The 14,950-nt window shown below is 43.6% G+C and overlaps 2 protein-coding genes across 3 annotated transcripts in view; both read right to left on the bottom strand.

Annotated features, from left to right (window-relative positions):
- mpp2b (MAGUK p55 scaffold protein 2b) overlaps positions 1 to 5,482 on the bottom strand; it is a 92,942-nt gene extending 87,460 nt beyond the window's left edge. For both annotated transcript variants that reach the window (XM_076266607.1, XM_076266608.1), the window contains exon 1: positions 5,366 to 5,482. The gene's annotated coding sequence lies outside the window, so the exon portion shown is untranslated. The remainder of the gene's footprint in view (positions 1 to 5,365) is intronic.
- A 1,824-nt stretch (positions 5,483 to 7,306) lies between these two features.
- On the bottom strand, positions 7,307 to 11,122 carry pyyb (peptide YYb). The gene is made up of 4 exons (XM_076266606.1): positions 11,117 to 11,122; positions 10,548 to 10,735; positions 8,393 to 8,473; positions 7,307 to 7,331 (listed from the first exon to the last, which is right to left on the bottom strand). The coding sequence occupies exons 2-4, from the start codon at positions 10,733 to 10,735 to the stop codon at positions 7,307 to 7,309; spliced, it is 294 nt and encodes a 97-aa protein (XP_076122721.1). The 5' UTR covers positions 11,117 to 11,122.
- Positions 11,123 to 14,950: the final 3,828 nt, after the last annotated feature.

Genomic DNA, 14,950 nt, shown 5'->3' with positions numbered 1-14,950 from the left:
AGTACTCCGAACCATCGCTTTAAGCACACACACACATACACACTTAAAAACACACTTAACCACACACACACTCACTTAAAAGCACACTTAAACACACACATTTAAATAAGTGTTGTTTGCTTCAGGTTGTGCTGTAACAGGCCAGGGGGCATAACACACTTATACACACGTATACAGGACATATCGTGCACCCGGCGCAAGGTGGTGCAAAGTGCAACGCAAAGCTTATTCTTATCTCACACTCAATAAAGTGTTGATTTACGCCATGTGCTCCTCTTCTATTAACCCTTGCAACCAGGGGTGTGCTAATTAGCAACATAAGGTGTGGTCTGGCGCATGATCGATCCAAAAATCACTATCTTACACCCTGTAAAAAGCATTACGCCACTGACCAAGAGAAACCTGGTCTATAGCGAAAGGCACATATACTGTAAAGCACAGCTGAGGACGCACTGTCATGAGATGTAAGCAGCAACTCCTCTGCAGGATAAATATCCTTAAGATTTTTATTCAGTCATTCAAACATTATTGGGGCAAGTGTTTTTTTTTCAGACTATGTTTTCGATGGTAACTTTTTATCAGTCAATAGTAAAACTTAAAGGAGAATTCCGGTGTGATATTGACCTAAAGTGTATTGAAACATGATACCGAGTGTGAACGTATGTCTCATAGCCCATCTCGGCTTGTCCCCTGCACTCCAAAATCTGGCGCTAGTTAGCCGATGCTACCAACAGCTTTTTCAATTGTAGTGCTTCGGCATCGGGCTAGCCATGCAAATAAATCACTGTTTTACACCATTTACGAGGCTCAATGTATCTCCACACTTCATTGGTAGACTTCCGAGGGCCCTGACATTTAAAACGAGACATTGAGAACTTTGAAAAAGCACTGGTAGTTTACTTACAAGACGATTTATACAGACAGTATCTTCACGAAGTTTAGCGTTTGCAGCCATCTTGAATTTAGTCACGATAAGTCGAGCGACTTCCAGTTTCTTCCAGTAGCAGCAACTGGAATCCATGCATTTCCACTGAATTATTTTTGGAATCTGATCCCTTATCATACCTGTTCATTCTTACTCGTCGCTCGACATAAAGAATTAAATATGTTCCACAATTATTGGTACTAGAAAGTTACAAAATGTAACTGAAACTTGTGAACCTTAAAACAGTAACAGAATCACACAGAGGTCAAACATCCTAGTCATTCTTCAATATAGACAATTCAAATGAGAAGGAAATGTATTGGCCTTGGTATGTCAATGGTACATACCTAGAAAATGCCCATATTTGCAGTTAAAACAATAATTAGAGATTGCCAGAGATTGCAGGGGGGTCCACACAATGCTGCCTGGGCTGAGGTTGTAAGGTTTCCAAAATCATGTTTGTGCACATTAAATGTATAAAATCCCAATAACCCAATTGGATAATCAAAATTCTGTATAATCCAAATTAAAACATATTTTTGTTCCACATTTAAATTCATGTAGCTATTTATTACCTCTGACCTCTGAACTTATAAGTTTGTAATTAATCACTTTATTCTTTTTGTGTGTGTATGAGGGTAGGAGTTCGGGTAAGGGGCCCTGGCTTGTCTTAGACACAGGCAAGGGGGCCTTCAAGGGAAAAAGGTTGGGAAACACTGGCTTAGAACACAATCATATGGAACTGTTAGAAACATGAGTTGCAATGGAGCCATGCCCATCTTGCCCCTATTCACAGTGCGGAGGATGTTAAGAGAGGCACACATTGCTTAGAGATCACATCACTCTGGACCAGAACGCAGAACCACATCCCTCTGGACCAGAACCAACCATGCAGAACCACATCCCTCTGGACCAGAACCAACCATGCGGAACCACATCCCTCTGGACCAGAACGCAGAGCCACATCCATCTGGACCAGAACCAACCGAGCAGAGCCACATCCCTCTGGACCAGAACCAACCATGCAGAACCACATCCCTCTGGACCAGAACACAGAGCCACATCCATCTGGACCAGAACCAACCATGCAGAACCACATCCCTCTGGACCAGAACCAACCATGCAGAACCACATCCCTCTGGACCAGAACCAACCATGCAGAACCACATCCCTCTTGCAGAGCCACATCCCTCTGGACCTGTCAGAATGGGCTCAGCAGAACTTTCACACATCTGGGCCTCATCCCTGCCCATCTGCTACCTGTGTTGGTAAAATATACACTTCGAAGTGTTGACAAGGATCTCTGCCAAGCGTTTCAGCCTCCATTCAGAGGTTTCAAAGAGAATGAAACATTACATACTAGAGCACTGTGACACCTCCATCCTCACATGACATTGTGTTGTTGCTTTGTTTACTTGTTTATGACATTGTGTTGTTTTTGTTTTTTTTGATTGTTTACTTGTTTATGACATTGGGTTGTTGCTTTGTTTACTTGTTTATGTCTGCGCTGCTGTGCTCTGTGAAGCTCAGGACGGAACACAGCAGCAGCAAGAACAGTAGCATGTGATAATGTGACGTGTCACACAAGTGCAATTAGCATGCCGGCCCGTTACCATGGCAACGACCCCTGCGTCTGGCAGAGCTGGACATAGTGAGTGCGGGATGGGGTTATGTTTATGAATGAGACAGCAGGAGACCTGAAGGTGATCAGTGACATCTGTGTGTGTGTGCGTGTGTGTGCATGTGTGTGTGTGTGTGTGTGAGTGCGTGTGTGTGCATGTGTGTGTGTGTGTGTGTGTGCATGTGTGTGTGTGCATGTGTGTGCGTGTGTGTGCTCTGTATGTGAGCGATACAGAGGGAGAGAGAGAAAGTGTGTGTGTGTGTGTGTGTGTCTATGTTTGTATATGTGTGTGTGTGTGCATGTGTGAGTGAGAGAAAGTGTGTGTGTGTGACCAAGTGCCTGGTCAGTGGACTTCTGGGCGCAAGGGTTAATAAGTGGAGAGTGTATCACTGACTGGGTGCACAATATGAACTTACGTGGCGCTTTGCGCCACGTTGCACCGGGTGCACGATACGGCCCAATATATTCAAATGTCGGAAAACGCCATTAGCATTGTTCATGCTTATGTTACACATGCATTAATGTGAACCGTCAGTTAGAGAACCCACAGATCCACACACACACACACACACACACACACACACACGCATACACACACACACACAGAGTTAACACTAGGAAAAGGTCACAGTCATTAAGTCCCTTCAGTCTCTTCGTGCCACCAATCAGCATTGTAATCAGGCCTTAAATCTTTGCTGCCAATTTACAAAGAATTGATTTTAATTAGTAGTGTGATGCAGTCCTTAACCCCCAGCACACACACACACAGACACACACACGCACCATGATGTTGGAGTCACAACCCTTAACCCCCATCACACACACACACATACACACTTCATCTTCCTCTTTTCCACCTTCATCTCGATCTCTCTCTTCCTGTTTTTATGATGCTGAGCGAAGGTCGTATCTTGTGTCAGATCTCCCGGCCCCAGTTGGATGTGGGAAAGCTGCTAAAACAAATTCTGGTGATGTTTCCATTTTTTTTCAAAGCAGGAGCAACCAGAGGGATGAAGGAGGAACCACTTTAATCCCCCTTAAAACAGCCTGTCCACAAGGCAGCCACTACCCAGGCTTGATATGCTAATCACACACACTCACACACACACACACACACACACACACACATGCACACGCAAGCACAAGCACACACACATGCACACACACGCACACACACACGTGCACACGCACGTACACACACATGCACACGCACGGACAAGCACACACACACACGTGCACACGCACACACACGCGTACACACACATGCACACGCACACACACATGCACACGCACGCACACACACACGTGCACACGCACGCACACACACACGTACACACACATGCACACGTACACACACACACACGCATGCACGCACGTACACAGAAGCACGCAAACACACACACACGCACGCAAACACACACACACACACATGTGTGTGTTTTTATGAATACCCAGGCCTGTCTATCTGCCAGTGTGAAGTCCACCTGACATGAGTAATCCCATCTCTCATCTGACTGAGGTCTCATGTAGCGACTGAGTCAGATGCAGCCTCAGGGTGTAGGGGTAGAACAGATGACAAACACAAATGCACACACACACACACACACACACACACACACGCACGCACACACACACACACACACACACCACACACGCACACACACACACACACACACACAGAGAACTTGATGCTATTATCGGCCCAAACTTTGACTGGAGTAGATACGCATATCTACATAATACAGGAGTGAATGTCCAAATATAAAACAAACCAAAAACGTTTCCTTCGATTAAATATTGAAGACCCTTAAAGGAAGTTGCAAGCATGAGAATTAGTGACCCACAAACTCACCACCTCTCTCTCTGTGTGTGTGTGTGTGTGTGCGTGTGTGTGTGTGTCTGACCTGATGACATGACCCCTGATCTAACCCTGGCCCAAGTCTAGCCTAGATAATGCCACAGCTACAGTTAAACCATTCATCAATGACTAATGATCACCTTTAAAACAAACTTTCAATTACACCTTCCTGTTTAACTTTAAAGTCAACAGAGTGATTTTCCTATAAATGTGGTTGATGCTGACGCATAATAAACACAATGCCTACTAGAAAGCTAGCCTACTTTGACAAGCTGGTAGTGCGATTCGCAAGCAGCAACAGCGTGCCCCGTAGTCCGTCTTCTACTACTTCCGTGTTGAAATATACCCTTTTCTTTCGTCCCAACCCTGAGAGTCCCGGTTGGTGTGTACGCGAGAATGCAGACTGAAAGGAGAATGGCTAAAATGCAAATGGTAGATATATTGTCCAGGCTATATGGCTATACAGTATGTACCAACTTGAAGATTCCATTCCCTACTCACATTTCAGTGGATAACTCAAGTGACCGCCATAAATCAGAAAGGGCGAGCATAGAGCGTCGCATGTGAGTTTCAATGCCTAGATTGCAGTGATGCAACATATTCTTTCCCCGTGCAGTGCTGTGCTGTGTGCTTTGCTGTGCGCTCCACGAGCTGGCAACCGCACGGCTCGCAGATTTTCCCATATGCGAGGCAAAGCATCGATGGCTGAAACACTCGTGGCTATACCTGAGACGAATCAGTGGCGATTCCATGCTTTGCCCATGATACATGCAGTTATGCGGACCCACAATCAGTTAAACTGACAAACCTGACGAAGCAGCTGGTCTCCACGGTGACTAACGCAAACTATCGCTGATAAAAGCGTTGCTCTGCGTAAAACCGATGGCCAATTATCCAAACCACCGTGGCATCAAAAGGTGCATCAGGTATAGCTTAGTATTTGGATTCCAAAGGAACTCACCGGTATTGCTGCAAGGTTCCGTGGTTCGCTGTGTTAAAGTGAAGTAACCGCCGTTGACGAAATGTCAAAACGTTGGAACGGATCTTTTGCTCATGTGTAGGGGAAAAAGGCGCTCTGTTCTCCGGTGCGGACCCCGCCGGTATTGTTCCCACTCCCTGTAGGAGCCGTCTGCCGAAACGCGTTCCGTCGCTTTAAGGGATTGCTGTGGCGCTAGAGATTGCGAAGATGGATTTCATGACTAAACAAATTAATTACTTTAATAAACACGACGTTGTACGACATGCCTTTAACCTTTACACAGAAATGTGTAAGCCAGTTAATAGATTTAAATCTTGCTTTGGCAAGGTTTCAATGGATTTGGGTATATTAAGTTAATTTTACCTCACCATTGCAGTTATATAGACATATTGTGTTAAATCCCATGTGAATGGGATGAGTACTAATGTAAATGGGATGAGTATTAATGCAAAGGGTGATTGCTGAATTCCACAGGAAAAATAATGAATCTATTTTGGGAGTTGTGCGCTTAACCGGTAGATGCAGATGCATTGCAGGGTGCAATGCTGCCCTCTTGTGGTAGAAACGCCACGTGCAGTTGGCCCTCTGTGCAGGGCGCTAGTTTCCAGCAGAAGGGAGGAGAAGCCCTATCATTGAGCCCAGCCCCGATCTGCAAGCTGCAGCCAGGGGTACTTGGAGAGGAGGGCTTTGGGTCATAAACTCCATTTCATACAGTGACTCTCAAGGAACTCAAGCGACATTGCCAAGGTGAGAGACCTTATGTCCCAGTCTGACCTGGAAAAGCTTGTCCATGCTTTTATCTCAAGCCGGCTGGACTATTGCAACGGGCTCTTCACAGGACTTCCAAAAAAGACAATTGCTGCAGCACGAGTCCTAACAAAGACAAGCAGAAGAGAACATATCACCCCCATACTTAAGTCCCTGCATTGGCTGCCAGTTTCTTTTAGGATAGATTTTAAAGTACTGCTACTGGTTTTTAAAACACTGCATGGGATGGGGCCAACGTATATATCAGACATGTTTAAATTTTACATCCCCCACAGACCTCTTAGATCACAGAACAGCCAGGTATTATGCATACCTTCTACTCGCACCAAACAGGGTGAAGCTGCTTTTAGCCACCATGCAGTCCAGATATGGAACAAACTCCCTGAGCATATAAAGACTGCTCCAACCATTGCCACTTTTAAAACTCAATTGAAGACCACCCTTTTCTCTATGGCTTTTTCCTGTTTTTAATTTATTTTTATTGCTTTTATTGTTTTTACTTATTCTACTATTTTATTGCTTTTATTGTTTTTAGTTATTCTAGTATTTTATTGCTTTTATTGTTTTTACTTATTTTACTACTGTGATATATTTGTGATATGTTTTATACCTGCTTACTTTTATTTGAGGTAATGCCTGAGCTATGTAAAGCACATTGTGTCTACCTGGATGAAATGCGCTATATGAATAAATTGCCTTGCCTTGCCTCGCCTCCTGTTCAGCTCTACATCCTAAACAACTCAGCAACCAACCACACATAAACAACCTGAACCAAAACACCAGGTACAGCATTCAATAATAATGTTTATTATTCCAGATTTATCTCCATAATAATTATTTACAATTATCTTCAGATGAACTGTGAAAACACACAAAAGGAATACAAGCATTGAGAGAGAAAGAGAGAGAATCTGTATGCATTGTGCATTGCTGGAGGAACACAAAGTTTGTTGACTGTTTGTTGGGCGCTGGTTCGAGGTGTGTTTTCTATCTGCTAAATAAACTCATTCTTCTTAGAGGGGGTGTTGGGGGAGGTTTGTCACACGAGAGGACATGAGAGGACAGGAGAGGCTCTTCAGACAGACAGCAGGGGTCAGATCAGGGAAGGACCAGGATGGGGGGCTGGGGGGGGGGGGGGCAGAGACTGAATGCAGATCACCACATCAGGCTGTCGTCAGCACTGCAGGAGGGAACAGAAGCAAGAGAAGAGAAAACATGTTCAGAACATCAGATCATATCTAATGAGATTTATAATGATCTAGAACATCAAAACATCATATCTGATCATGAGATTTATGATGATCTAGAACATCAGAACATGATGATCTAGAACATCAGAAGATCATATCTCATGAGATTTATAATGATCTAGAACATCAAAACATCATATCTGATCATTAGATTTATGATGATCTAGAACATCAAAACATGATGATCTAGAACATCAGAAGATTGTATCTGATCATGAGATTTATGGTGATCTAGAACATCACAACATCATATCTGATCATGAGATTTATGATGATCTAGAACATCAGAACATGATGATCTAGAACATCAGAAGATCATATCTGATCATGAGATTTATAATGATCTAGAACATCAGAACATGATGATCTAGAACATCAGATGATCGTATCTGATCATGAGATTTATGATGATCTAGAGCTAAGTTTAAAAGCAGCGTTCCAGGCTGTGCTGTGATGTCCCAGTGCAAAAGCCATCACTACTGCAGGGTCATGAGTTGAAGAGTAGTAATGTAGTAATGTTGGTTTAGAGCAGCGGTTCCCAAACGTGTTGTACCGCGTCACTCTCTCACTCTCTTACTCACTCACTCACACACTCACTTACTCACTCACTCACTCACTCACTCACTTACTCACTATATCGGGAAAATATACAACGGCATCAAACGCAATTTAACCAATCATAATCAATGACCGGAACTATCCGTTTTATAATGAGCTGCATGCCAGATCTGGCCACCTGCATAATGCATGAGCAGGTGACCAGGGCTGGGCAGCTGGGCTGTGCGCGCCAACTAATGGACTCTAATCGGACCAGTGCAGGACCAGGTGTCACCACGCTCAGATCAATCATTTGGATCTTAGGAGTAAGTATTCGCTTTTAGTGGGACTTCATTAGTTGTAGGAAGTATGTATATGCATAATGTGTAGGCATACGTACATGTGTGTGTGAGTGTGTGTGTGTGTGTGTGTGTGTGTGAGTATGTATACTCACCGTGGTCTGACATCCTGTTCAGAATCGTCTCCAAACAGCAGCTCTGCTACTACAGCCTCTGGTGCAGCTCTCTTCCCATACCTACAACAGTCACACACACACACACACACACACACACACACACCAAGGCACAGTTCTGTGATTTACAGCTCACTGGCTAGTGCACACACCATCCACTCGTACACACACAAGTACACACACACACACACACACAAATGTACACACACATAAACACACACGCACGCACACACACACAAATGCACACACATACACACACACACACACACACACACACACACACACACACACACACCAAGGCACAGTTCTGTGATTTACAGCTCACTGGCTAGTGCACACACCATCCACTCGTACACACACAAGTACACACACACACACACACACAAATGTACACACACATAAACACACACGCACGCACACACACACAAATGCACACACATACACACACACACACACACACACACACACACACACACACACAAACGCACGCACACACACACACACACACACACAAACGCACGCACACACACACACACACACACACACACACACAAATTCTACTATCACCACTCTTACTGGAAACTCCTACCAGTCAAATCTGGTCATTAGAAAAGTGCTACTTTTACCATCCTCTCATGCTCAATAAACTCTTTTCCCTTCATAGTGTTTCACTGCCAGTTGACCTTCTACAGCCCGTTTCAGTGGGAAAACATTCCATCTGTATTCTATAATCTGAATAATTCTGTCTCAGTCCTTGATCTGATGCACAGCGCAGACATTGACCTCCACTTTTCATAAAATCGAGCTTATTCTAAGAGTTTATTCTAAGAGTTTATTCTAAGAGCTTATTCTAAGAGCTTATTCTAAGAGTTTATTCTAAGAGCTTATTCTAAGAGCTTATTCTAAGTTCATTAGTTGTGTATTCCCATCCAGACATGTGTCATGAAGTACAGAACATATCAGCCACGTAATGTAATTAGGTTGATGTCTCCTACTGCCCAAAGATGGCTGTGCAGATCCCTACACAAAATGGCTGATGCTCATATTGGCACTGAGCCAGGAGAGCAGGCTGATGTTGGTCCCTCAGCCTGGTGGTGCCCAGGGCTGCTCAGGCACTCCTGTGGTTGGGCCAGGTGGCACTGCATCGCTGGGCCCGCAAGCTCAGCTGGCACCAGAGACGAGCAGGGTGAGCCCACTTAATGAGGGTCTGTGCTTTCGCACAGCAGATGATAATGGTACATTAACTGCATCCCATGCAACACCACCCCCCCCCCCCCCCACCCCACCCCTATCTGCCTCTGTTAACAGTCTCACACACACACGTGTGTGTATGCATGCTGACGTCTATGGTATGCCATCACGGTGAAACACTCCTATCTCAGTTTGAAATTCAAAGATGTGTTCCATGGCATGGAGGCACAGTAATCTAGACTGCAGACATCTCTGTGGGTAGGTTACAGAGCCTCTAATCTGATGAACCTGTAACTCAATCATAATGCAGATTGCGGTATGTCCTGATATTAAAGGGCACGGGGTAGTTACTGACTCTAATTGAGTCTTGGTATTCCATGTCCTCCGTGACTTTATAAATGAAGAAGAGATTCAACACTGTAAAGACCTGCAACAGAACTTAAAGAGAGAGAGGGGGGGAGCGAGAGAGAGAGAGAGATAGGCTACAAAGTTGTCTGGAATACGATTTATCTTCATTACAGCTCTTGCCGGTGATCTCCGCGTCGTCATTAGGCCTCGTGCTACCGTTTTATCTGGCCCCTTCTGCAGTGCATCGCTGTAGCCGCGAGCCTCTAAACTCAATCCCGCTATCATTATATATTTCGTTATTCTTATCATTATTATTCTGACTGGTAGGTCCACCTGGAGCAAACTGTGGAATACCTGACTAGCCCACGGCCATTTGGGCCTTTAAGTTTGTTATCCAAAGTCACAATGTTATGGGCAGACAACACCATCATATAGCCTATACTAAAACCATTTATCAGGGTTTCGTTCCTATCGCCTGCCCTAAATAAGCTGTGCTAGACAGACAGACAGACAGACACACACACACACACACAGAAAGAAAGAAAGAAAAAAAGAAAGAAATTCTGTTGAAAGGCACAGTATTCAGCTTTGGGCTCACCTCTGTCTGGTGATGAGGTTGATATAGTGTCTGAGGGCGGTGTGGTATTTAGCCATCTCTTCGGGACCCACGTCTCCGGCTGGAGGTTCCGGCTTGGGCGGGTAGGCGTCCGCGAAGGTGTTGAGGCAGACTAGGACGCACAGAACCACCGCCAGAAGAGCTGTCCATGATCTCAAAGTACCTGCCATCTGAGAGGGAAGGACTTTAACGACATAGCCGACGTGTTGTTTGAAATGTCTCCTCTTAGAAAACTAGCCTATATTGCAACTCTTGTTTGGTAGGCTATGGCTGCAGGATTCCAAAACAAAACACGTATTAGCAGCCCAGTTGGCAAAAAGAAAATGTTTAATTGCATGTCAAATAAAGGTTTACACATTTAACATTTTACCAAAACTCCCGAAAGAGGTCCAAAATTACCAGGTGGTTCCAACTTTTTGGGAGAAAATGGAACACTTTCTTCTCTTTAATAGCCTATTTAGACGCGTTACAGTCTTAACACCCATATTAGATCTCATCAATGTAATGAGCAGATGGACAAAACCCAGAGAGTTTAGAGGAAGGCTACTTACTGTTTGGATGCGATGTGACCCGGCCGGGGAGTGGTGATGATGAATTATGCTGGGCTGTGTCGGTGTCTGGTCTACTGGCCGAATCTTGAGCGTATTTATACCTGCGCCTCCAAGGACTATGGAGAGAGAAAGCGCGCTAGACCCAGCCCTACAGAGGGCTCTGCCGCTCACCTCCCCTCCCCTCCCACCGTTTTCCCCCTTCACACATGAATACACTGATCATCGGCTCCGCGTGTCTGGGACTGGCCCAACATGTCTTATCAGTTCACAAGATATAGTGCCTATGGCTAATGGTTAGAGTTGGTTCACCTTTTGGTACTCACAGTGCATGTCAATCAACATAAAATGCAATTCCCAATACAGTCACAATAATAATTCTTAACCTGATTTTCGACAAACTTTTACAACGTCAGTCTTAATTTTGGCACATGACGTTTCGACCTTGCGGTCTTCCTCAGATTCACTTGCAAACACAGGCTTGATTATACCAAGCCTGTGTTTGCAAGTGAATCTGAGGAAGACCGCAAGGTCGAAACGTCATGTGCCAAATGAGAAAATAAACTCAACAAAAGAATACCACATATAATATTTGAATAATACTTCCCATTTTAGGGAAGTGTGCGAACTTTTTCCCTAAAAAAACTAACTGGATTTAAAACCTTCGTTTACAACAAATATAGGCCTATGCTTGCTGCAGTTCTGAAACGAATTGTTAAGACTTAACTGCACAAATGTAAGTTTAATTTCACTGCTGGTTAGCCCGTCTAAAACGGGACGTTCGGAAACGGGTGTCATCTTTACCATTATTTTGTCTGGTATTGACGGGTCAATTCTTCCTCAGTTGTAATATACGGTCGCTGTCCACACTTAACAAGTGCTGAAGTTTCCACGGTTCCGTTTTTTTAACATTTGGATCCGAATACGAAAATGCCCTTTTGGCACGTTTGAGATACTTTGTATGTAAGTGCAACTCACTAAACTGTAATACTTGACTCAGAAATGTTTAGATCAAGGTTTAAATTAGCTGGCATAAATGAGAAAATAAACTCAACAAAAGAATACCAAGGAGTGTGCGAACTTTGTTCCTAAAACTTGACCTTTTTTTGTTCAGCACCTGGGATGTGCACAAAGTCTCATTGGAAGTTTAAATCCACTTAGGCCTACTCCGTTCCAAGAAAACACATGCCTATGTATTTGGTGATTGGAAACGGACGTCAATGGGCTCCTTTCAAGACCAACCTGCAGAGCAAATTAAAATTTGCTAACAGGATTCTCTGGGTTCACTTCAGACACAGACACGACTAGACAAGAAAACCACAATGGCAATAAACCATTTCCCTTTGTAAAACTTTAGAGTAGACGATGATTTGTGTCTAGAAAGTTGTTTACACTCCCATGATGATAACTAAACAGGGGGATCATTATAGGTTACACGGCAAATTGCTTTAAAGAGTAGGCTGACCTGCCACTGGAAGGTCAGCTGGAGTAAACGACAGTAGAAGATCGTTTTTTAAAAAAAAATACATTTTGGAGATCTACAAATGTAGGTGAACTTGCGTTATAATTAGTTGTCTGTCTCTCTCTTTCTCTCTCTCTCTCTCTCTCTCTCTCTCTCTGATCTAGCCAGGTAGTTTAATTGTCGAAACTATTTCCATCACCAGGTTTTATGTTTTATTACACTGTTATAGGCTACCATACACATGGCAATAACAACACGATAAAACTAAGCGCTACATATAGCTGCATATTTCTATCAGCAGCGTCAGGTGCTTTTCCTAATCAGTGCGTCAGACAGAACATGCTTTAGTCCATTCTCGTTTCTGTGCGCACATCCGGTGTGCTCCGTGGTCCAGCGACACTCAACGTGGGTTCAGTTTTACTAGCCTAAACAGACCTGCCTTATGTGAGGTGAAAGACTAACCTATCCTCCCCCCTCTCTGTTTGCTACTGGGGGACGTGGCGATGCCCATTTGCGCAAAAGGACGAAAAAGGGCGCCATCCTTGTTGACTGTCTAGTCATCCTTTATTTATCAGTGGGCTACACTTTATACCTACAGCAATGGGGCCTGCCCGCCAATGTCAGTCATCACTTTATTGCGTCTCTATATTTAACATGGCAATTTTGTGCTTTCAAAAACGACTTCGATTTTTGTTTAATTAGACCTGAAAATTGCTTTGCAGTTAAACGCAGTTGGCTACAACAACCTCTCCAGTGCTGCCCGGTGGCAAATTAGCCTATCTTGTTTTTCTATCAGTCCTTCAATTTCACACCTTCCTGTTCTGATTGCAAACAGCACATTCATCAGAGACTGAAACACTGAAATTGCGTGTAATGGTTAAGTTCAAACGTAGCACTGTGCCATATCATCAAACCCTGTCTGGCGTTCCCAGGCAGAACTTATGCAACATTCTGCCCTCAAAGGACAATGCATCACTGCCTGTGCTGGGCATAGGCTTTAGCCTCGGCTAGTTTAGTCCCTCAAAGTCAATCAGAATAATTGGAATTGTATGAAAAAGAATGCCGTTTCGCCTGTCGTTGCTACAGCACGATCTATTTGAAAGGAAGCCAACAGCCAGTAGAATCAAAACCATACTTCAGCTTATCGGTTCACAAACACCGACAAAACGGTTGCTGATAAGGGCTGGGTTTGAGAGTTTTGACTAACATTCACGCTACATTATCTGTTCAAACAAGCAGGCCTGCTTTAGCGGGGAGTTTACCACGCCAGGGGCAGGGGCCCGTGCAGACGCTTGAGTAAATGTGTTTGGAGAGTAAATGTTTTAGAGAGACGGAGAGGGCTCGAGAGATCCACCGAGCTACTTTATTGCGTCTGGTGGTTGCCCGTTTAAATGCCAGTGTATAGGCTACTGAGAAAGTGAGGGAGTGTACAATGGCCCATTTGAACTGACATTGATTGTTACAAATTGTGTTGTGTGTGTACATTATTAAAAGCATGGTCCAGAAAAAGCGGTTGATCAGTAGGGCTATTATGCTAAAAAGGTTGTCGCTATCGCCATAAACAACACAGAGCGCAATTGTTGATTGTCAGTCTAAATTGTCGGTTGTCAGATTGTCAAGACACGAGCATTGCATTTGACAACCATTTATTAGTGTTAGGCTAATCAGGATTTCAGCCCATTAGCCCAAGGGCAGAATGGTTACATACTGTAAAATGTCCCAACATACACACACTCTCTCTCTCTCAGAGTGATGACACTCACACTGCATATGCTCAGTTGGATGCCCCCCCTAGCAGAGAAAAAGCAAGGAGATTCCTGAACTGCTCCAGGATTTATTGTAAAAAAACTGTTTTTTAGGTATGAAAGTATTTATTTTCTTGAACTTTGTTTCTGTTAAACTGCTGTCACTGTTTTTGTGATTCAGCTCAAACTTATATGATTTAAATAAGTGATATGTTAACTTTAAGCTACTATGGTTAGCATGTGTCAAGGTCCCCTTGTTTAGCTAGCACATGAGGTTTTATCATGGCTGACAGGAAAGGGGACAGTTGCAACAACTGTTGCAACTGTCCCCATACAGTCCCGTACAATGCATAAATATGATAATATAAAATATATATTTTTAAAAACATGTTTTACATGACAATAGTCTAAATAAAAGTGAATTACCTCCCAAATTGTTCCATTCTTCCTATGTCACTAAAGTCCTACTGTATTTTATATCAATTTCAATATTTGACATCTACACATAAGGCCTACTCATCTAGACAAATCTATAATTGTCATCTAATCAAAGCTGGTGAATAAATAACACTGTAACATTATTATACATAACTTGTATTTACATACAAAAATGATCATTTTGCTGCACTG

This window comes from Alosa pseudoharengus, unplaced genomic scaffold (assembly GCF_046254945.1).
Source record: "Alosa pseudoharengus isolate Yale_2024_CS ecotype anadromous, Long Island Sound unplaced genomic scaffold, YU_APseudo_1.1 YU_APseudo_1.1_scf_4, whole genome shotgun sequence".
In the NCBI taxonomy this organism is placed as follows: domain Eukaryota; kingdom Metazoa; phylum Chordata; class Actinopteri; order Clupeiformes; family Clupeidae; genus Alosa; species Alosa pseudoharengus.
The sequence above is the reverse complement of the archived record's forward strand: the minus strand, read 5'-3'. Positions and strand labels throughout refer to the sequence as shown.

Excerpts from the sequence above, each read along its gene's own strand:
- pyyb (XM_076266606.1), bottom strand. The coding sequence starts at position 10,735 with ATGGCAGGTACTTTGAGATCATGGACAGCTCTTCTGGCGGTGGTTCTG. Across the intron at positions 8,474-10,547 it reads AACCTCATCACCAGACAGAG|GTATGGGAAGAGAGCTGCAC; the intron begins GTGAGCCCAAAG and ends TGACTGTTGTAG. Across the intron at positions 7,332-8,392 it reads GAACAGGATGTCAGACCACG|TGCTGACGACAGCCTGATGT; the intron begins GTGAGTATACAT and ends TCCCTCCTGCAG.